Below are 23322 nucleotides of genomic sequence, written 5' to 3' on the forward strand. Positions count from 1 at the left end.
AGGATATAATGATAATGTGCTATATTAATACAACATCATAGCCACAGCTTTCATATTGCAAAAGAAACATTCACGTGGAAACAGGGCGAAGTAGGAAGAGTTTCTAAAATTCATTTTTGTCATTTTTGTTCACTCAATAAATACTTACTACAGGTCAAATATGCAAGATAAATAAACATAGATGAGATACAAGTTCACATGCTGTGGAGGAAAAAATCAAATGCCTCACTGACTACAATGAAAAGAAATACATGATCAGAATCATATGACTGATAAAAAGAATGGCGAAAGTTGAAAAGGATTGAGCATTTACTATGGGCCAGGCACTGTGCTGATAGATTCTAAATAGACTGACATTTAATTCTCAAAACTATACTCTCACTAGTTGAAACTTCAAGTGATTACATATCTTGCCTAACGTTAAGCAGCTTCTAAGTGGGAGAGCCAGAATTTGAACCCAGTTAAGCCAACTCCAGCATCTGAACTCTTAATGTAAGGCAGCTACTCCTAAATGTTTGAGAGGCCCAGAAAATGTCTCTTTCCAGCTCAGACCTCTGCACCTTCCCAGGGAGAATTGCAGTAAGTTGGGCCGGGAAAGGTACATGCCAACAGATTCACTAACTTCTTAATTCCTATGCTTGTTTCTAGCATAAAGATAACAAAACTGTATCATCAACATGAGAGAGAAACTTGTCTTTCTATTATAACAATAATGAATTACTAAAAAAAAATTTAAAAAGCTTAAAAGATAGAAGGCTTAAACAACCCTACTTTGCATGTTAATAATTGAAATTGTACTTGAAAGAAATCATTTCTGGTCACATTGGTAGTGCATTATCATTCAGATTTAGGAAAAACAGTCATGTTGATTTGTAGATGGAGTCTATGGACCAAACACTGATTAAGAGATCAAAGGAAACTGCAAAAGGTCATTTATGGTTATTTTTATTGCTTTCTCATTGAGATCAAAATAGACTTCACTATGATTAATAATGGGATGGGCCAGGCGCCATGGCTCATGCCTGTAATCCCAGCATTTGGGAGGCCGAGGTGGGCAGATTACCTAAGGTCAGTTCAAGACCAGCCTGGCCAACACGGTGAAATCCCATCTTTATCAAAAATACAAAAATTGGCCCGGCATGGTGGCAGCTGCCTGCAATCCCAGCTACTCAAGAGGCTAAGGCAGGAGAATCGCTTGAACCCAGGAAGCAGAGATGGCAGTGAGCCGAGATCGCACCACTGCACTCCAGCCTGGGAGACAGAACAATACTCCGTCTCAAAAAAAAAAAAAAAACAAAACAACAACAACAACAAAAAAACAAAACAAACAAAAAAAAAACTGGGTGTTATATTAGAATTCCTAGCAGGTGGGACTAGAGATTTGGGTTCACTTTCATCTTGAACAGCACAGTCTGACTAATCAGCACTTGAGGAGCCCCTACCCAGATGATGTGACTCGTGGTCTTAGTCTCCCCATTCTCATTTCTATTTGGTCAGGACTTTGTTTTATACTTTAAAATGTCTATACTTTTTAAATGTATAACATACATAGGGAAAAGTTCCCAAATCATAAGTGCATACTTCACTGAATTATCACAAAGTTAGCATACCCATGTGACCACTGCTGAGGTAAAACTGGCATCCCCAAAGCCTCCCTCAGGCTTCCTCCCAACAGTAAATATACTTTAAACTAATGCAAGAATAGGCAAAATTATAGAAAACAGTTCAACAGATCCCCCAAGTTTTTAAATTTCAAATCTAGACTGAAGAAACACAGCTCTCTCCTGGGATAGTTTTCTGCTTGAACCTGCATTTATTATGAATAGGTACTACGTGCCAGGTGCAAGGAGACAATTGTGAATAACACATGGCAGGTTTCCTTGAGGAACTGCACTGAGAAGCTAGATGATTTCAATATATTTTAACTGTTTATGGTTTGCTGGCATATACTATAGGTAAAACATCCAGAAATTCCAAGGGTTGTCCATCAGATTAATGGTCTGTAAATGAGAAGAAAGATTTTGATATTACTCCTCATTCATCAAATTGCAAGTTGATGTATTCATTAAGACTCTTTGGCCTGTAATCCCAGCACTTTGGGAGGCCGAGGCAGGCGGATCAGATCATGAGGCCAAGAGATCAAGACCATACTGGCCAACATGGTGAAATCCCATCTCTACTAAAAATACAAAAAAATTAACTTGGCGTGGTGGTGTGCATCTGTAGTCCCAGCTACTCGGGAAGCTGAGGCAGGAGAATTGCTTGAACCCGGGAGGTGGAAGTTGCAGTGAGCCGAAATCACACCACTGCATTTCAGCCTGTCAACAGAGCGAGACTTTCTCTAAATAAATAAATAAATAAGTACTCTTTGGTTACAAGTAAGAGGAACCAACTCCAACTAGGTTAAGCAAAAGTATAAAAAATAAAAATAAAACAAATAATGAAGCAATATCTCATAGAACTCAAGGTTAAAAATGCAGCCATCAATCAGGAAAGTACTGGAACTACGAATTGAGGAATTGAGAAGCCTTCCGAATTCTTCATTTTACACACTTATGTCCCTGTAGGTATCTACTTCATTCTTCTCCCTCTCTGAGTACCAGTTTTCTGTGCTTCCCTGGTCCACGTGATGAAATATGGCTAGCTCTTGGCTCCTTAGGTTACTGGTAGTTTCTGCTACAATTAAATAGCAACTTGCTGACTCTCAGTCTGGTTTCCTATTCTAGCCCCAGCGGAGTCAAGTGTCCACTTTCATTTTGGTCAGCCATGCCCAGGGTAGAAAGTACAGGCATTGCCACACGGATGCTAAGGATGGGATCAGGATGGTGGGGGCAGGGCTTATGATCCGGAAAGATGTCTCAAGTTTAATGTTATAATTCGAATCCAACTAGGTTTGACTCAACAAAAACCAAAAAAAAAAAAAAAAAAAGAAAAAAGAAAAGAAAATCAAATGGACATGTGAAATTGATGTGTTCAGCTTCACTTTATGTGCCCTGTTTTCATTCATGCTCCTGAAGCTTCTTCCAATTTGATCAAACCATTGCTGGCTTCGTGCTTTAGGTTGGAGGGCATCTTGATGGCCTGGAAGCCCACATGAACAAGATCACTAGTTTTACCCTCTGCTTGTTCCATTTTTCTAACATTAAATGTACCAGTTATAAAATTGTGAATTTTCTCATAAAACCGCCCTCTGGAGAGAAGCATAAGATTATTATCTCTTCTCAAACAGCTGCTTTTTCTTCTTGTAGACCCCTGTAGGTATAAGCTAAAGCTCCCTTCTCATAAGAAATGCTTGTCATAAGAAAGAGATGAGTGTGAAAATGCCTTTTGATAGACCCTCTGTCTACTTCTGCTACGGGGATTATTTAAACATGAAGGAATTTCACGATGATTTAAAATTGACTACCCCCTCCATCTCCAAGTGCTTCTGGATCACTTCCCCAGCTGTTTAAAAAGTTGTTGAGCTATTAACTGCTGTGGAGGCTGCTCTGAGCTCCCTTTGAAATGGGGGTCCCCTGGCTGCAGTACATAATATTAATGAGCAGTAAGTGATTGCCTGCTGCTCTCTACACCAGGCCCTTCTGGGCTCTGACAAGTGCTGCTGCCGCCTCCACATGGCCTCCTGGCCCACCATGCCTCCAGAGTGATGGATGCTTCTGTCGGCACTTCTGTTTCCACAGCCGATTGGGTGTCTTGCAGTGAGCCTATTCCAAGAGCATGGACGCTGGGAGAGCTCTTTGCCTTCTCTGTGCTGTTTGCTGAAGCGGTCTGAGTGCTCTTTAATGGAAAGCAATTCTCACCATCCGGCCCATTCTACAGATGAGCGACAGGAACTAGATCCAAATCGCATAAAAGAAGGCAGAACTGGGTCCTGAATCAGACTCTTAAATCCCAGTTTTTTTCCCAGGAAAAGAGGAAGAGTCGATATTAACATTCCAAAACCAGACACGTAATTAAATATTTCCAGGGCAAATTAGCAACTATAAAAGGGTTTCAGTCATCCTCTTATACATTTCATGTCCCACACCACCCTGTCACTAAAGGAGCAGAAAAATGCTTCAAGAATTGCTGTACATAGGATTCTACATTGTGAGTCACAGTTAGTAAAATAAGCAACTTATTTGAATTGCTATAAGAAAATGAAAAATCGATATGATTTTGCTTTTTCATTTTAATAAATGTCAATGGCTGACTTTGTCATGCATTAACTTTTGGTTAATGACTCCACTTTTGGAGCTTGGTTGAGAGCTAAGCTGGCTTCCTGCCCTCCATGTCCTTCCACTGAAAAGTATGGCCTTGACTCTTTCTCTCCTGAAAGGAAGAGCAATATCTCAGAGTGTGGGAGTGGAAGCATGACAGCTACCACGTAGATCACCACTGTGTGTCAGGCACCACTGTAAAAAAATTTTTGTTGCCTCACTTAATCCTCACAACCTCCCTCTGAGGCAGGGACTGTTATAATCGCCATCTGACAGATAAGAATGCTGAGAGGTTGTTCCCCTTCCTGTGTCCATGCGTTCACCGGGGCCTGTTGTGGGATGGGGGTAGCGGGGGAGGGATAGTATTTGGAGATATACCTAATGTTAAATGATGAGTTACTGGGTGCAGCACACCAACATGGCACATGTATACATATGTAACTAACCTGCTCATTGTGCGCATATACCCTAAAACTTAAAGTATAATAAAAAAAAAAAGAAAGCTGAGAAGTTAAGTGACTTGTCTGAGATCACATAGCTGTAAAGGACAAAAATAGGATTCAAACCCAGGCAGCCCGACTCCAAAGCCCATGTTCTTTATCAACAGATTAATCCTCTCTATGTAGTATTTGTGTGTCACAGGGAACTCAGGAATTTCATTACTTGACCCCCACCAAACTAACAGCTCTAAGCACATGGAACCTTCCCTCTCTAGATGTGAGAACTTCCATGTCTGCCTCCTGAAAAGCAGCTAATTCTACACTTAGTTCACAGGACTGTTTCAAATTCAATGTATAATTTACTTTTTAAAAAATTTTTTTAAGAGACAAAGTCTTGCTATGTTGGCCAGGCTGGTCTCCAATGCCTGGCTTCAAGCGATCCTCTTGCCTCAGCCTCTAGAGTAGTTGGGATTACAGATCTGAGCCACTGTGCCTGGCTCAACTTTTCAATTTTGAAAAGCAGTTGTAAATTTATAAAATTTGAACCTCTGAAGTAGTGTTTTTCAAAGTCGATCCCATGAACCCACTGCATCAGTGTCTGCAGGGAATGTTTGTTTCAAACATGGAGTCTGAGCTTCACCCAAACTCACTGAAACTGAATCCTCCACGAGTAGGTCCCAGTAATCTGCATTTTTAAGAAGCACCCCAGCCACTCTTATTGACAAGATTGACAATAATTATAGAGTTGCATCTGGAAGTTTCAAGAGCTCTGCACATCATCAATTCAACCGCAGATGATTGTAGAAAGCATTCAAAGCCACTCTGCATTCAACAGCTATTTCAGGGAGAATTACAATGTGCAAGAACTGTTCCTAAATTGTTGTAGTCTCCTTCTGTGTGAGCCAGCTGGTTAAGAGAGTTTGAATAATTTCCCAAGCGACTCCAGTTAAGTGGACACTTGAACACTCTGTACCTATGAAAATATAGAAAAGACACAGTTTTCCACCCTGGACCCAAAGTGAGTCTTTCAGAATGGGACTCTGAATCATCTTTCTTTTTTGCTTAAAATCCTCTCAGAGAACATAACGTGAACTATGAGGGCTTACATAATCTGGTCATGCACACCTCTCTGGCATTACCTCACCCACTGCTCCAGCTACCCTGAACTGCCTTCAGTTCTTCCAGAGTGCAAAGCGCTACAGCATCTAGGGCATGTTATGTACCCTCTGCCCCAGCACCTAATTAGTTCTCTCACTCTTCCATCAGAGCTCAGCTTCAATGTCACTTTCTCAGGGCAGCCATCCCAGGCCTGCCATAAGTCAGGGCATCTTCTTACCTCCCATTTTTCCTCCCGCTATTCTTCTTTGGCACTCACCACAGTTTTTCAGTCTGCTTTTGACTGTGTGGTAAACTTATTTCATCAGTCTCATCAAGTAGACTACAAACAAGAGTCATAATGTTTTGTGCATTCTGGTGTTTAACCAAGTGCCTGCTACATACTAGGCATGCAATTCCTTGTGGTGTATCAAGAATGAAGAAAAAATTAATAATGTTGGAGGTAAAGTTTTGATTCTCAGTCTAAAATTTAGCATCCATTCTATCAACAAAGATTCCGCATTTTTCATTTCTATCTCTGTCTTTAAATAGCAGTGGAGATGGTTAAGATTGGAAAGTCTGAACTCTAAACTTCTTTACATGTTCTAGATCCCTTTACTGAATGTGCCAACAGCTCTAATCCTGATGCTATTTTTAAATTGCTTGTAGTATGGTTATATAGTCATTAGTTGTTAAAAGGAAAATTAATGAAAGAGTGGAAGTTTCTAATTTTGAAAAACCACAAGGCAACTAATTATCTATTTCCTCTTTTATTTCAAAGGCTGAAATGGATTCTTGTTATTGAACAGGGTAGGGAACATGATGAGCCTAACTGGTGATGAGATAGGTTTTGTTTAACTGTATTTTTCATCACTTTCAAGTGTGTCTTTAGTCAGCTATATGAGCTATCATGCCTATCTTTTATAAGAGTGTTCCTCTGTACAAGAACATATCTCTCACAATAATTTAATCACGGTGACTTTTGTTTAAGCTAATTTTGACACAAAAATGGTGGATTCGAAGTGTTCCTAAACTATAAGTATGTTAAAAGCTGGAATTGTTCATCTCCTAAGACCCATACAGCATTTAAATTATTATAAAACACTGTCTTCTGGGTATCTTAACTCAAAAAATTACATCTTACGTGATACATATATCAAAACCTAACAATTGTAAGTGGATATCCTTCCACTCATTTTTAGAACACTTTCCTAAGGAAGCTAAGTCCCAGTGACCTCCCAAATTCTCTATGTGTTTCATATTATGCATTACAGTGGAAACAGATTAGAGAGCCACTCTACAAGTGGGTTAGTGAGCTTGATAGCCAAGCAGTCCAGATCATTATACATTACACCTCATACAGTTTGGTTGTATATCCCTAAATATTGTCACCTTCCAAAGCTAAAAATCTAATATTCATGTCACAAAAATCTATGGGAAATTATGGGTAATAATTATGTTCACTAACAATTACACTTCACATCTCCAGTGTTCTTAATACTTTTGTAGGAATTACCTCCCTCAGTCCACACAACAACCCAATGAAGTAGGTACTGTTAGTAAGCCCATTTTATGAATGAGAAAACTGAGACATAGACAAAGTCACAGCTACACCATTACTAAGCTCTTTTGGAACTCAGGTAGCCCACCTACAGAGCACCCACTTGTCACTATTAAACTAGAAAACCTCTCATATATACTTATTTAAGAGCAATGAATCAGGAATCTTGGTCCTGCTTCCTTTCTTTCTCTTTATTTTTCCTTTAGGAGATGGTGTCTGGAGGGGCGGGGGTGGGTACGTTTTATTTTGTTTTGTTGTAAGAGAAAAGCTGAAAGTGTGCCTTCTTTCTTTCTGAACATCTTTTTCCAAAGCCGTTTACCTTCATCTGGGGCCAGAAAGGACAGTGGTTCCACAGACAGAGCACTAATGAGCTTCCCTCTCTATCTCCCTCTCTGTCTCTCCGTTCTGCAGTTAATAGCCAAGATACCAACCATCACGGCAGTTTGCAACTTGCATGGGGAGAAGCTGCAGGTATTTAAGCAATCTCATCCAGAGATAGTGAATACACTGTTTCCTCCGTTATACAAGGAGCTCTTTAATCCTGACTGTGCCACCGGCTGCAAATGAAGGGGACAAGAGAACTGTCTCATAGTCATGGAATGCATCACCATTAAGACAAAAGCAATGTGTTCATGAAGACTTAAGAAAAATGTCACTACTGCAACATTAGGAATGTCCTGCACTTAATAGAATTATTTTTCACCGCTACAGTTTGAAGAATGTAAATATGCACCTGAGTGGGGCTCTTTTATTTGTTTGTTTGTTTTTGAAATGACCATAAATATACAAATATAGGACACTGGGTGTTATCTTTTTTTTAATTTTATTCGGGTATGTTTTGGGAGACAACTGTTTATAGAATTTTATTGTAGATATATACAAGAAAAGAGCGGTACTTTACATGATTACTTTTCCTGTTGATTGTTCAAATATAATTTAAGAAAATTCCACTTAATAGGCTTACCTATTTCTATGTTTTTAGGTAGTTGATGCATGTGTAAATTTGTAGCTGTCTTGGAAAGTACTGTGCATGTATGTAATAAGTATATAATATGTGAGAATATTATATATGACTATTACTTATACATGCACATGCACTGTGGCTTAAATACCATACCTACTAGCAATGGAGGTTCAGTCAGGCTCTCTTCTATGATTTACCTTCTGTGTTATATGTTACCTTTATGTTAGACAATCAGGATTTTGTTTTCCCAGCCAGAGTTTTCATCTATAGTCAATGGCAGGACGGTACCAACTCAGAATTAAGTCTACAAAGGAATAAACATAATGTGTGGCCTCTATATAGAAACTCTGTTTCTGTCAGTGACATCAAAGCCTTGTCAAGATGGTTCATATTGGGAAGGAGACAGTATTTGAAGCCATTTTCCTGCTTCAAGAATTAGGCCACAGATAACATTGCAAGGTCCAAGACTCTTTTGACCAAATAGTAGATATTTTCTATTTTTCACCAGAACACATAAAAACACTTTTTTTCTTTTGGATTTCCCGTTGTGAAAGAAGCTTGATTTCAGTGCTTATTGTGTCTTCAACTGAAAAATACAATCTGTGGATTATGACTACCAGCAATTTTTTTCTAGAAAAGTTAAAAGAATAAATCAGAACCCAGGGCAACAATGCCATTTCATGTAAACATTTTCTCTCTCACCATGTTTTGGCAAGAAAAGGTAGAAAGAGAAGACCCAGAGTAAATAAGTAATTCTTTATATTCCTTCTCTTTAATATATTTGTTAGGAAAAGTGGCAATAAAGGGGGAGGCATATTATAAAATGCTATAATATAAAAATGTAGCAAAAACTTGACAGACCAGAAAAAAAAAGATCTGTGTTATTCTAGGGAACTAATGCACCCCAAAGCCAAAACTAATTCCTGTGAAGTTTACAATTATATCATCCATTTACCCTAGAATTATTTTTTTAGCAAGTTTTAGAAATAAAGAATACAAGTGTGACATTAGGATCAGAGATTTTAGACTTCCTTGTACAAACTCACTTCTCCACCTGCTCACCAATGAAATTAATCATAAGAAAAGCATATATTCCAAGAAATTTGTTCTGCCTGTGTCCTGGAGGCCTATACCTTTGTTATTTTCTGATACAAAATAAAACTTAAAAAAAAAAACAAGCTAGGAGAGAAGTTTGTGTATAAGACAATGAAAATTATGGTCTCCTATAAGCATATCCCAGCCACCAACTCCTAAAGAACTGCCCTCTTCTCCACATTACACACACACACACACACACGTACACACACACACACACACACACACACATACAAACCCCTGCTTTGTAAAGTTTCCATCAGTGGAAACTTTGATTTTTTTTTTTTAATCTCTTATGCTCTCCTGAAGTTCATGGTTGAGCACCATCTCCAAGATACCACAGAACTCTTGATTGATTATCAAAACAGTAGTGTCATCTTTTCCTTTTAGAAAATGGAACATTTTCTCATCTCATGATTGATGAATTCTAAACCAATGGGGAAAAACAAAAAGGCTTTAAAATAATGAATCTGTTTCTCAACTACTGTTATATTCAATTAATTTAACTACATTGAACCAAATTACCTTTGGTTCTAAGAAGACAGCTGTAGACTGCTTATTATGCTGCTACAGGGACTCAATTCTTTTTGGTGTAAATGTCACTCCTGCTAGCTCTTTGTATAAAGAATTAATTCCCAGAGTCATATTTCCTTCTAATGGAAAGATTACTCTACTGATTGCTAGGAAAACAGGGTAATGGAAGGCACTCAATTAAACCAAGCCGTTTCCAAATGCAATGTATGTTTTATGATTGGCTTGTGATAAGCGATGCTTCATGTGTCTACTTGGTGTTTCCCTTTGAGCTTTGAACTTATGTCAAACTTTGTTTTCATTGTTCTGTTGGCCTAGTGTTTTCCATTGTCAGCCTGTAATTCCTGCTCAGTTGCAGAGGGAATTATTTATTTCCTCCAATTTACCTTAGAGGATTTAAATTGGCTCAATTGATGAAGTGGCTCAGAATTTTTTCCTCCCTTTTCCCATGGGTGATATAGGAAAAAGATTGTTCCCCACATTTACCTAGGGAGGTACTGCTTTTGAATTTGTGTTGTTTCCGCTAGTGTAAGCATTTCATTGGGACAGCATGGACCTTTTGAAGCTGGGAGGAAGGAAACAGAGCTAGCATCTGAACCAGAACAAAACAATGGCAACCAGGATGTACTCATCGCACTTAGTTGAGAGAAGAGATTTCTAGTTTGGGTTACAGTTGCCCAATTTTCCCTTTAAAGAGAACCCAGCCATGTTTTCAATGGTAAAAAGCCTTAAAAAGCTGCCCTTCGAAGATCTCCTGTGACTGCATGTCAAGGTATTTTGTACCTACAATCCCAGAACTTGGTTCCTTCCCCATGAGGACTAACAAATATTCACAACAATCATGATCAAGTGTGCACTGGAAGAAAAAATTCACAATCTGGGCTTCTCACTTCGTGCTTCATAAATGACAATCACTGCTTGATGCAGATGTTGCACTGTATCCACTCAGGGATGTTTCATTTAAAAAAAAAAAATACATCAAGAAGGAGGAAACAATTAAAAACAGGAAAATGACAACAAAATGTGAATGGTGTAAATTAAATATGTTGCTGAGAGCACCTCTCTGACAAGGCTTTCAGACCAACAAGCAGTAACTTCATGTCATAAACTAGACTGAATTATTTGGACTTGCTGAAAAGTTGTGCCCAAGTAAGGACAACTTGGTCTCACTTTCTAAACTCTGCTAATAGCCAAATCATCTAGCTGTCCCATTCAGAGGAATTTTTATCTCCCTGCAAATCCAAACTTTCTATACAAATCCTGAACAAGGAAAATACAGAAATCCAACTGGCATTAGATAAAATGGACAAGGGAGGTGAAACTGGGTGAATTCAAACTTCAGTGTATTTGTGGTCCATAAGAAGAAAGGGAAATTTTGGAGGGAAAATAGGACAGGAAAGGATTCCAAATCTGGTTTGACACCCGTATATACCCGTACTGTCCATGACTCAACTAGTCTCTGGCCCCTTTTTCTGTGGCTCCTTTTTTGTTTTGAGACATGTTGCTCAGGCTGGAGTGCAGTGGCATGAGATCTCGGCTCACTGCAATCTCTGCCTCCTGGGTTCAAGCGATTCTCCTGCTTCAGCCTCCCGAGTAGCTGGGATTACAGGCACATGCCCCCACACCCAGCTAATTTTTGTATTTTAGGTAGAGATGGGGTTTCACCATGTTGACCAGGCTGGTCTTGAACTCCTGACCTCAAGTGATCCACCCGCCTTGGCCTCCCAAAGTGCTAGGATTACAGGCCTGAGCCACCATGCCCTGCCTTCAGTGGCTCTTTTATCCTCCAAAGACTGAAAGCTGAAGGTAGAGATGTTCTCCACAAACATACCCTTTCTGAATTTCCCTTGTTTTAGCACTGTGTTCAGGGCTCTGGACTAAAGTACCTCTGAGTAGGTAAAATCAGAGAATATAACGATCTCCTGAGTGATTAGATTTCTTTGGTAGATTCTAAGAGATCTTAAATCATAATAAACTCTGCATATTAACAAGAGGTGCCAGGGAGGTGTCAGTACATTTCCTATCATAGCTGCCTTGTTCAAAGCGTAACTTCACAGCAGTCAAGCTAAACTGTTTGTAGAAAACCATGAAGATCAACTCATGCTCACTCTCTACAATGTAATGTGTACCAGACTTGAAGGCAAAAACAATTCTTGGGTCCCAAGGACAACCTAAAACTTACCAGCTTTTTTCAAAAACAACAATCAGATGCAAATAATGGCAGTGTTGTTCTATGTTCTTTGTTTCTGTTCATTATAGAAGCAAGAAAAAATTCTACTTCTATTGGAAATTAGAAGAAATAATTTCTTCCTGACTCTTTCTTTTTTTTTCTATAAACTTTTATTTCCAAGGAAGCTGCTACACTTGGCAGTCAATTCAGGCCATGGACGGTTGTGCCCTGACAGAAGCACCGTTCAATAGAACAGCAATAACCTTAAAGTGTGCATCTGTAGTGAAACTCTGCACAAAGTCCCCTGCATAAAGAAGAGAGGAAAGCCTACCATCTGCTTTAGACGAAGTGCTATTTGATGTTCTGTTTCCAACTGTCAGTATAAGCAGCAACTAGAGTAAAGGCCTGATGTGGGAAACTATGGGGGGGGTCTTTCAAAAAAAAAGCTGACACTCTATTCATTTTTGGGTCTCAGGACCAGAGGGTACAGGGTAGAGGGTAGTTTACCATTTAAAGCAGAGGTTGAAAATTTGAAAGCCTAAAAGGGCCAGGGGGCTTAATGCAAATGGGTGAAGCAGCCCAGTGACAAGCTGGCCAGGAAATGCCCTGTGGAAAAAGGGACATCCACGATTTACCTGAAACTGAATGCTGCTGGAGCTTCTGAATTTTATAAAATCTCTGAAATTATACATGATGGCAGTTGATTCAGAGCTTAGTGCAGACCAAACAAATACGTCACTGAGCAGAAGAGGGCCCATAGATCGTCAGCTTGCAGCCTCTGGTTTAAAGCAAAATCGCATCTGAGGCCAGCTCAACTACAGCAAGTCTGGCCAGATTCAACCCTGGACGATATTAGAATGATATTAGTTTTGGAAGGAGGGGATGGAGATCTTCCCCTTCTGATACTCGATTTTGTTTTGGTATTTGATTGTCACAACTAGAGGATATAACAGGAGGTCAGTTTAAATAATAGCAAACAGTCTAAAAATGAAAATAATTCAATTTAGTGATGTCTTATAAAAGACACTCCAACTTGTCTTGCCCAAACTCCCTTCTTCATAGAGCCAGGGGGCTAGATTTCTTGCCACTTTTTTCTGAAAGGTAAATGCATGACTTTTATTCTTTTGGGTCTGAACGTGTTTCTTTAACTGTGTGACTTCAATATCTGTGACAAGTTTTTATTTTCCCTTAGTCATATGTGAAGAATTTATTCTATAGTCGTGATCATGTAGTCCTCCATTGTTTGGAAGTGCAGACCATGTATTCCTATGCAGCAGATGGGGGTTGTCTGTTTGTGCACTTTTTTCCTAAGCTGCTGAAATTCCTCCGATGTGAATGGGCCATAGTAATCTTTGCCTCCTGCGTGACTGTAAGCATGGCCTCCAGTGGATCAGAGAAAGCAGCTCAGTGATTGTTCTCATGGCCAAAAATAAAGCACAAGGGTTACCGGAATTGAATGAGCCCTGTTCAGGGCAGCACAGGGCATCTGCACCCCAGCTGGGCAGCATGATCCTTGTATTCAACTATACTCTTCTGGCAGTAGTTGGTGGCAAGCATTCGCGTGCCTCTGTCACAACCATACGTGGAAACACATTAGGTATGTCTGGAAAGCTACAAATCCCACATCCAAGCACAGTACCGTCTGCTTCATCTGATTAACACACACACAAGAAGAAAAATTACACCCACAGAAAACTGAGTATGTATTGTAGAAATGTAGAGGAAAAATAAAAATATTTTTTCAAATGTAATTACTTTTAATATATGCTTGTGGAAGGTCTAATACAATGTATGCTGTCTCTGTAATTTTTGCTGTAAATAACTGGAGACAGTGAGTACACTGATTTTTCTATGTCTCTGTTTAAGCATAAGACTTTGTAACAATTTTTTTAGAGGGGGAAAATCAACAAAGAGCAAATATGTACTTGCTTCCTTTCTGCGTGTTATGTACTTCTCAGTTTTTTAATGGAAACTGGTTGTAACAGTTTAAGCATCTTGACGGGTCATTGGTGTTAAGTGTATGCTTCTTTTTGTAATATGACTGAGAAAGGGACAGGGCTGTCAACTAAATCTGCTCCAAAGAATTTGTATTGAAGATTGGCCTAAGACCTGCAAACTCCATCTGTAACTAGACAATACGAAAAAGGAAAATTAAAAAAAAAAAAGTTGCCTGAGTTAAGTCATCTTTCCTTGTAGCAAATGGCTTTGTCCAAATCCTTTCTGCATGGAATAGCTTAAGGAAAACAAACTCCGCTTTCTGATGAACAAGATATTTTTGTACACACTTATTTCTTATTAATAACCTGAGGTCAGACCACTCATTTGCTGAAGCCATAACTGACCTTCACCAAATAAATGTTGTAAAGAACCTAGGGGAGGGTTGGGAAGAGACTGAGAGGGAGGAAAATCCAAGGTGTCATGAGCTATAGCAACACAGGCAGGAGCAAGTTGTTGAAACTGATGCTTTTCCTGCATCCCAAATATGACTTTAAAAGGCTAGTATTTTATGATGATCGATTTATAATGATAAAAAGATATTTAGATTTAAATGAGACATTCCAATATTTTTGAAATCCCTAACAATGCTTCCTTGCTTTTAGGATTGAGAGAAATGATTTTCATATACTTCCAACGTTCAGAGATTTAATGTTTTTACCGTAGCTCCAGCCTACACTTGTAAAGTGAAGAGCGATTCTAAGCCCCGTGAAACCGTGGGCTGCCTGGGGCTTGGCTGTGCCCACTAACCTACTGCTCCTGGGGGGCAGCATGGGAGGGGTACAGTTTGCATCTCATTAGCATGCACACCACTGTTGGCAATGCATAAAAGTTGCATTGCCACAAGTATGTAAAATAAAAATATTCACTCTAAAAAGCATAATAATTCTACTTTTTTAAAAGAATAATGTCTCTTATAGTCACCATTGATTTTTCTGGAGTTCAATTACATTATTACCACATATTCTTATTGGCCTGTAGAGGAAAAAGGCAAACCACAAATAAAGCCAGTGACATATATAGTTTTAAAATCTACAATTTTCTGATCTCTCTCTCCTTGTTTAATATATAAGCCCTAATTTCTGTGTATGTGAGTAAAACTGCAGCCTGAGTCATTTAGGAAGTAAGTATTGAGTTTTTTTAATTATAAATATACTAGAATAAAACAGCACTCCCTAACAATTAAAAAAGAGTTTTCTATTACTTTAGAATGTAATAGGTTTTTGTCCTTATTTTATGTCCTGTAAATTATTAGTTCAATACTGTTAGCATTCCCGGATAATGCACACATGATTTCTGAATGTTTTCTGTAAATGACAATCAATGTTTATGAAGTTCCCTCCTTTAATGCTGAACAAAATTAAAAGAAGAAAAAGAAAAAAGGACTGCCTAATGGTTTTCTTTCCTCCCCACCCCAACCCCCACTCTCATCCCTGGGAACAGGGAATGGGTAGAAAAGATAAGATTTAGCTTTGAAAACATTACCCCATGGGTTATTACCTACAGAGTTTTCCTTTTTCTAGTAAGCAATGGTTAATTTTTTTTTTCAGGAAATTCTTGTATCCTCAGGGACCTGGCCTGAGTTAGAAATACTCATTGAGAAAAGACTCAGAGTCCATTCTAGCCAAATAGCTTACCAAGTTACAATTAAAATGAGAGCAGCATCTCTCAAAGATAATAGCTCTCTTTTTCTCAGCACTTTAATAAAAGGAAGCCCCAACTAACAAAGCCATAAGCAACTCCCCTGCAACCACTTTGTTGAAATAATGTGCAGCAGGTATGAAATGGATATGACAATCCCTACATCTGATGAAAGCTTTCAGATAATTTATGATTAAGTCTCTGTGTCTGATTTTTTTTGTTTTGTATCAAGCTGCTCCACTACCAAAATCAATGCCCACCAACATATGAATGCTCTGAATCTCATTTGGAGCTGGATTAGGAAGCAATTGAGGATAATCACAGACTCATAGTGTTGTTGAAAAAGGTAGTTCCAAGAGAGGCCAGCAATTTTTCAGGTGCTTGGAAGTTGCTGCAGATTGGAGTCCCTAGAGCTGAAATGCTCCAAGAAGAGTAGTTTAAAGCAAGATTTAACAGATTTTAAAAGTAAAAGCTCTGATGCAAATGACAGGATGAGCTCTAGAAACCCTTCTTAAAGTTTCTTCCAACCTTCGCTGGTCTTTGAAACCAATGAAAACCCTTCCAGTATATTTCCAACCACATCTCTACTCAAGACATTCAGATCCCATGTGACCCTGCTCAGAGATTACAGAAACAGAGAACTTCACTGATGTTTCTGTGAGAGTACCATTTATGTCCCTTGGTTTATAATAAGGTCTTCAAGTGTCTAGTCAGAGATGGCAAACATATTACCTCAACCTATCCCAGGCTCATGTCAATTGTCGTCAATGACTGGTCATAGAACTCTTGGCTAAAAAGTCATCTAAAGTTTTTTCAGAAACCTAGATCTATGCAGCATTGCAATACAAGATAAAACTTACCATTTTAAAATTCAGCTTGGACCATATAACATGATAATTATCAACTTTTAATAGAGTTATCAGAAATTATAAATTTTAAGCCTTTTTTATGCACATAGCTTTGTTCTGTTCATAGATCCTCTTCTTTACTTAAGAGCAAGTCCTGGTGACATATTCCCACAATCACAGTAGGCCAATGTGCATGAGGCATGTCAATTATCAAAGGCATAGCCCAGATGTGGCCACACATTCCAGGTGTCAGCAGCTCCTTGATCCATTTAGAGAAGAGGCAGAAGTGAAACAAACCTTCTAATACCATCTTGGCAGTGAGGTGTCTCAGATTACAAAGCCACCATGCTATAAGTTTTCTCTTATTGTTTTCTGAACTTGAACTTGCTAAGCTTAACTGGTTGAATCAATATTATTCCAAGAGACTGTAAAATTCTTGACAGCCTTGTCTCAGAGACCTTTAAAGCACCCAAGATCGTGAGGTAGGTCATGGCATGGTGGCACTCAATAAATGTGTCAACTACATTTATTGGAGTCTGCTGTCCTTTTCTACTTCTAGCTTCCCAACTATTTGCTGTCATTTCACTGAGTTTGCCCTTGAGAAAATCATCCTTCAGCAGAGTCACCAGACATAGACATGCTTTTCACCATAAGCAATGAGAAGGAAAGTGATGGCCCATTGGCAATGGACATTGAAAGAATGGTCTTTCCCCTTCTCCAAAGATTTAGCCAAAAGCAACAAGAGAAGGAGCCTGAAAGTAGCTTATCAGAGGGCACTAGATATTACACATATCTTCTCAGATTTTCACAGAAGACTCAGCTAGGCAGGAAACAAAAACAGAGAGATCTGGGAGCCTAATTTGTAAAGCAAATTTGGCATCAAAGCCTGGTGTTGGCATACCCTTCTCCAACCTTCCAGTCTGGTTTGATCAAATCACAAAATCTCAGTCAAAAAGTAGAGAATCTGGATAACTGATTACTTCTTGAAGTATATACCTGCTCAGGTAAGAAATTTTAGGAAAGGGCCCACTTTTTAAGAGATGGAAACCATTTTATCTGTGATCGTATGTTCTTGTTACAGCAGTCAAAACAGCAGATCAAATGTCATTTTAGATGTCTATCTAGTCACTAGATGCTTTGCATGTGGCTAGAAGATGAAGGAAGCAAGAAAGAACATGCAAGATTACACAGTAGATTTACATAGGCTAGGCCTACCCACACTTCATCACCCGGAATTAATCCCATAGCACCAAAGCAGTGGAGGTGGCTGAGACACGTAGCCTAGTTAGTTGTGTGCCCACAGAGAAAAGGAAACAGGGTTTAGGAAACAGTTAGAAGTCCTCACCCAAATATGAAAGAAATTCAGGAAAGTCTCTAATTTCATCTTCCATCAGATACTGCAACAAACATTTATTCAACAAGTATTTATCGATCCACTACAATGCCAACAAAGTCACTGATAATACAATGGTGAAATATGACAGGTACAGACTCTGCCCTCATAGAATCTATGATCTGGGTCCAAGAAAGGTGGATATACAGAGGAAAAAGATATAATATAAATAATTATAAAGAGTAGACCTTATTACAGCTGCTACACTAGCTACACAAAAATTATAAGATGTCACTACAGATTATCTGTTATTCTCTATTTAGCTCTACTCTTGAACTCATTATCACCCATCATAGCCCACTTGGGGTTTTTTTTAAATAATGTTAATTATTTATTTAGTTTCTTAATAGTGAAATAAAATCTTTCTTCTCATATCTTTTCCCCAAGTTATAGCTAGTTCTGCTCATTGAGACTAAGCAGAGCAAGTGCATGTCCAAACCTATCTCTGTCTTATTAACGGACACACCAGGGCCTGTCGTGGGGTGGGGGGCTGGGGGAGGGATAGCATTAGGAGATATAACTAATGTAAATGACGAGTTAATGGGTGCAGCACACCAACATGGCACATGTGTACATATGTAACAAACCTGCACGTTGTGCACATGTACCATAGATTTTTAAATATCATAAAAAAAACCTTCAATAAAATTGATACATCTTTCAGTCCTTGCTCCCAGTCTAATTTTTTGCACAATAAAAATTCTCACTTATCCCTGCTATCCCTCACAATTTAATCTGCTCATAAAATCAAGTTCCGTTCATTTGAAGAACATCATCAGAACAACCAGGAACACAGATTCTTGACATGGAGACCAGTCACGGATCTTGTCTATGTCATGGATGCCAGTCATACACATTTAGAACATGGCTTTTGCAGGCACTTGTGTTACAATGTAGGTTTTCTTATTATTCAGGTATTGTGAAGCCAAGAGATGAGGAGACAATTACCTTTGAGAAGATAGTTTGTTACTCACAGTTTCCAAGAGGAGGGGGCATGCCACACCACACAAGGCCACAAGGGGAAGCAACGGTGTAAATGCCAGGGGGCAGAGGGAACAAGGCGGACATGTGGGTAAGACCCTTTTTATGGTTGTGAAAAGGAACAGGTAAAGTAGACTAAGCAGGTTTAGGATTGACTAATTTGAATAATTTCAGTTGACTCTGGTGTGGTGGCTGTCTCTAGTTGTCTAGTACCTGGCTGTAGGTGATTAGGCAAGGGGACTAATGTCATCCTGTGTGAGAGCTCAATAAAGATGGTTGGGAGTATGGACTCTGGATTGGTGAATTTGCATTCAAAAAGTGGGCTCAGAGGCAAATAATTAACTGTCTCGAGGAGCTGGGTAGCACTGGAAGGGGCAGTCTTTCCTGCATCAGTGAGCCCCCAGATGTCAAAGCACCAGGATAAAAAGGCATGCGCAACACAGATTGATTTGTGCATGTTGACCCATGGTGGGAAAATACCTGATCCCAGACCTTATGTATGAAGAATAAAGGAATATCTGTCCATCATGGAATGGAATTTTTCTGAGAACTTCATCTGTATTGTTTCCCCCTTTATTTTCCCTCCTCTGACTCATACCTAAGCCTCTTTGTATTTCCTTTCCTCAAGGACTTTTACTGGGTAGAAAGCTGACTCCCAGATTCTTTGCAAAGATTACTGTGCCTCACACAGGGCACCAAAGAGAAGGATTTTCAATCTGCAAGGTTTGGATCATGAAGGAATATGCAGTGATTAAGATGACTCTAGAACACAGGCACTTAATCTCAATTTCTAGATGCCATAGAGGCCTCCTATGTGAAGAGGGTATTTGTTTATTAATTCATGCAGATTTCCCAGGGATCGAATACCCCACTGTGTATTTAAACATGAACCAAAAGAATTTACAACACCTTCTTGCAGCCAGGTAAAAATATTTAACCAGGAGGATGAAGAAGGGAATTAAGAATTCCTTTACGGCTCCAAGTGGCAGCAGAAGAGACTCACCAAATGGCAGGACAAGTTCTACCCGAGCTGTGAGCCATACTGAGCTACCACCTGGTATCATCTAGACATCTAGACTGTTAACAACTTCCTCCTCTGTACTTTCCATCCTCACCACATGTTACAAGCCTAAAGTCCTTCAGTCTTCAAACATGCTTGGCTTTAATGCCATTTGGATTTTCCCCCTTTGGAAAGATTAAACATTATTTTAAGGTGGGATGAGTTGGAAGTAGGCGAGTGGAGAGAGAAGAGTCAGGAAAGACTTTCCCAAAATAAACTCTCACGCCCCTCAGTCACCGGAAACTTTTTCTTCTCAAACCACACATCCACATCATTGGCTAGAGAATTCTTGTTCATTACACCTCACAATTCCCTGCACACATAGTAGACAATCTAAAAACGTGACATACACAGAAACTTGATTTTTTTTTGTCTTGTGCTTAAAGCCATTAAGCCCTAAAATGTTTCTAGTCTTGAAGAAAAAAGTCATAAAAATGTTTGCTATTAAAATAATCCCTTGGCACAGATCTTAATTCTACATCTTCCAACTAAAAGAAAATCTTCACCTTTATTGATTTTTTTAATCAAACTACTTTTTTTAGGATAACAGGGTGGGGGCTCTAAGTTTTCTCTATTTAAATTTACCTTTTGAAAATACCATTCCTCCCTGAAGTTAGGATTTTAAATTCTAAAAGTAATTTTAATCTAAACTTGTGGAGATCTCAATTCTCAGATGGTTTAATGACCATCTGAGAGTATTTTGGGGGAAATACTAATTTATTCCTTAGAAAAATTTAAATCTCTTTTTTACATAGATTCAAGGTAGCAGTTAAATTGCTCTTTCTAATTCACGTTCCAGAAAAAAGAATTCCAGATGTTTATAGTTTCATCCAGCTTCCACTTTGTACCTTGCTCACACGTTCCCCCCCAACCCTGGCGAGAACAAATGCCTGCCCGATTGCTCTCAATAAACTGCACAGGAAAATACTCTTCAAAAACAGACTTTTCAAAGAAAGAGCCCAGACATTTGATCAATGCAACCAGTAAGTTTTTTCCACATTAGTTTTCCACATAGATTGTATCAGCTATTTTTCTGCTTGTCCTCAAAGATTAGGAATAACAATTTTTCAAAGGCAATGTACATTATACTTGATCACAATGCCTTGCCTTGTAGCAAAAAGAATTTGAGAGGTAAAGCAGAAAACAGATCTCAGGTCTCAGGTCCCAGAATCATGTCTATTTCCTTCATGCATTCAACAAATGTTGAGTGCTTACTCTGTGCTAAGTTCTATACCAGATTCTAAGGATGAAAGAATGGCTAACATGGTCCCCATCTTTAAGTTTTTCACAATGTAGAAAAGCAAGCAGACCAACAACAAAAAAAAATGCCGTGACACATTTAGAAAGAGGTATTTGAAGAGAGAATTTTGGAAACTGAAAAGAAGTACCAGTCTGGTCAACATGGCAAAACCCCGTCTCTACTAAAAATACAAAAATTAGCCAGGCGTGGTGGTGCACATCTGTAATCCCAGCTGCTCGGGAGGCTGAGCCATGAGAATCACTTGAACCCAGGAGGCAGAGGTTGCAGTGAGCTGAGATCATGCCACTACACTCCAGCCTCGGCGACAGAGCAAGACTTCGAAAAAAAAAGAGAGAGAGAGAGAAGAAGAAAAGAAGAAGAAGAGGAAGAGGAAGAGGAGGAGGAGGAGGAGGAAGAGGAAGAGGAAGAAGAAGAAGAAGAAGTGGTGAAGTAGTGGGTAAAACTATAGAGGAGAATGACAAAACAGAGAAAAGATGCCATTTGAACTGAGCCCTGAAGGATACCAAGATGTTTGTCACAACATATAGTGAAAGAAACATGTTGAGACAGAGAGAAAGGTCTAGAATGTAGAATAACTGGCAGCTGCATTCTAATATTGCCCCCAGACATGTTTTGTTAGGCTTATACCTAATTAGAAGATTTTGTATCAAATCAAAATTTCTAGATTGTTTTGTAAAAACCAGAAGATACAGCAGCATGGTTCCCACATTCCCACATGCAAAAATTGATGAGAGCCCAGTCAAGGCTGTTCCCTTTAGACAGGACACGTTTTCTCTGGTTTCTTCTTGTAAACATTTGCTACCTGCCTGGCTCCATAGGCAGTTGAGTACATGGTGACCAATGATGGAGGGAGAATGGAGGAGGAAGGTCAGAAGTGGCTGGTTACAGAGGCTTAGTATGCCTACCTGGGAAGCTTATTTTTAGCCCAGTGTTTCTACCACTACGCCCTCACCAAACTGGTCATCCACAAGCTAGATAAATCGTTGATTGTTCTCCCTTATAATTTTTTTTTAAAACATTGGGACTGGATGTCACTCATCTATATTGGTAAACCAGGAAAAAATATCTGTTACTTAAAATCACAAGTACCTGCTCAGAAAGACAATTTCCATTAAACATAAAATGCTCCGTTCTGTTGAGATTGTATGGCTTTGTACTTACAAGTTTTAGAGAATAATTCAGTTTCCAAGGCTCTCCAAAAGAGAAGAAGTGCATAAAGAAGACACCAAGAAAAGACTCAATGAGATCATGCAACTTGGGCACTGATGAACCAACAGGTCAATGAGAAACTGTTGGTGGCAGAATGGCCCAGAGGATTTTAAGAACAGGGATGGCTAACGTATGGTTTTTAAGTTGTTTGCTGCTCATTGAACAATGTCATTCCCATGCACTTTCAATTTTTTTGTAAAAACCTCAAAATGATTTCTGTGATGCTGAGGATTTAAATACCCAGAAATCTTGAGAAGAGGTTTAGCTGTCCATAGGCAAGGAATTGTGTGTTGAAGCTAGAGCTCACAAAATAAGAAAGCCTTGGCTAATATTAAGTTTATGCTAGAATTTAACCACCAATGAAATAATATTTAAAACCAAAATATTTATTAAATTATTTTATGACTAATAGTAATATTTGATATTGAGGTATTATTTTCCTGTAAGGAACATGTGACTCCCAGGAGCTCTGATACCTGAACACATCTGATGACCACAAAGCAGGAGAAGACATTCTGAGGTTCTTTACTTGGGAAATGGCTCATGGAACTCAACCTAGGAGAAACCACAGGGAATATTTTCTAAGTCTCCACTTACCTTGTGGAAAGATATTTCCCTTGTAGGCAAATACCCTGGCAAAGTCTACGCCAGCTTGCCTGATTGCCCTTTGTTAATGAATGCAGTTCTACCTGCTTTGGAATTGAATTGCAAAGTCTCTCCAGCTGGTGAAACAGCTTTAGCCTATAATTCACCTTCTGGCTCCTGGTCCTTGTGCCTGATGGATACAAATCCCCAAGCTTCCCATTTCATTCCGAATATAAATCCCTGTAGTAAACCTTGGGTCTCACAGTAAATCATCAACTCATAATCCTGCCTTCA

General features: G+C 39.1%; 1 protein-coding gene across 1 annotated transcript in view; it reads left to right on the top strand.

Moving 5' to 3' along the window:
- RORB (RAR related orphan receptor B) overlaps positions 1 to 15432 on the top strand; it is a 195656-nt gene extending 180224 nt beyond the window's left edge. Inside the window, exon 10 of the mRNA XM_024252412.3 lies at positions 7707 to 15432. Coding sequence (XP_024108180.2) covers positions 7707 to 7862 — 156 coding nt within the window. The 3' untranslated portion in view covers positions 7863 to 15432. The remainder of the gene's footprint in view (positions 1 to 7706) is intronic.
- Positions 15433 to 23322: the final 7890 nt, after the last annotated feature.

This window comes from Pongo abelii, chromosome 13 (assembly GCF_028885655.2).
Source record: "Pongo abelii isolate AG06213 chromosome 13, NHGRI_mPonAbe1-v2.0_pri, whole genome shotgun sequence".
Lineage (NCBI taxonomy): Eukaryota > Metazoa > Chordata > Mammalia > Primates > Hominidae > Pongo > Pongo abelii.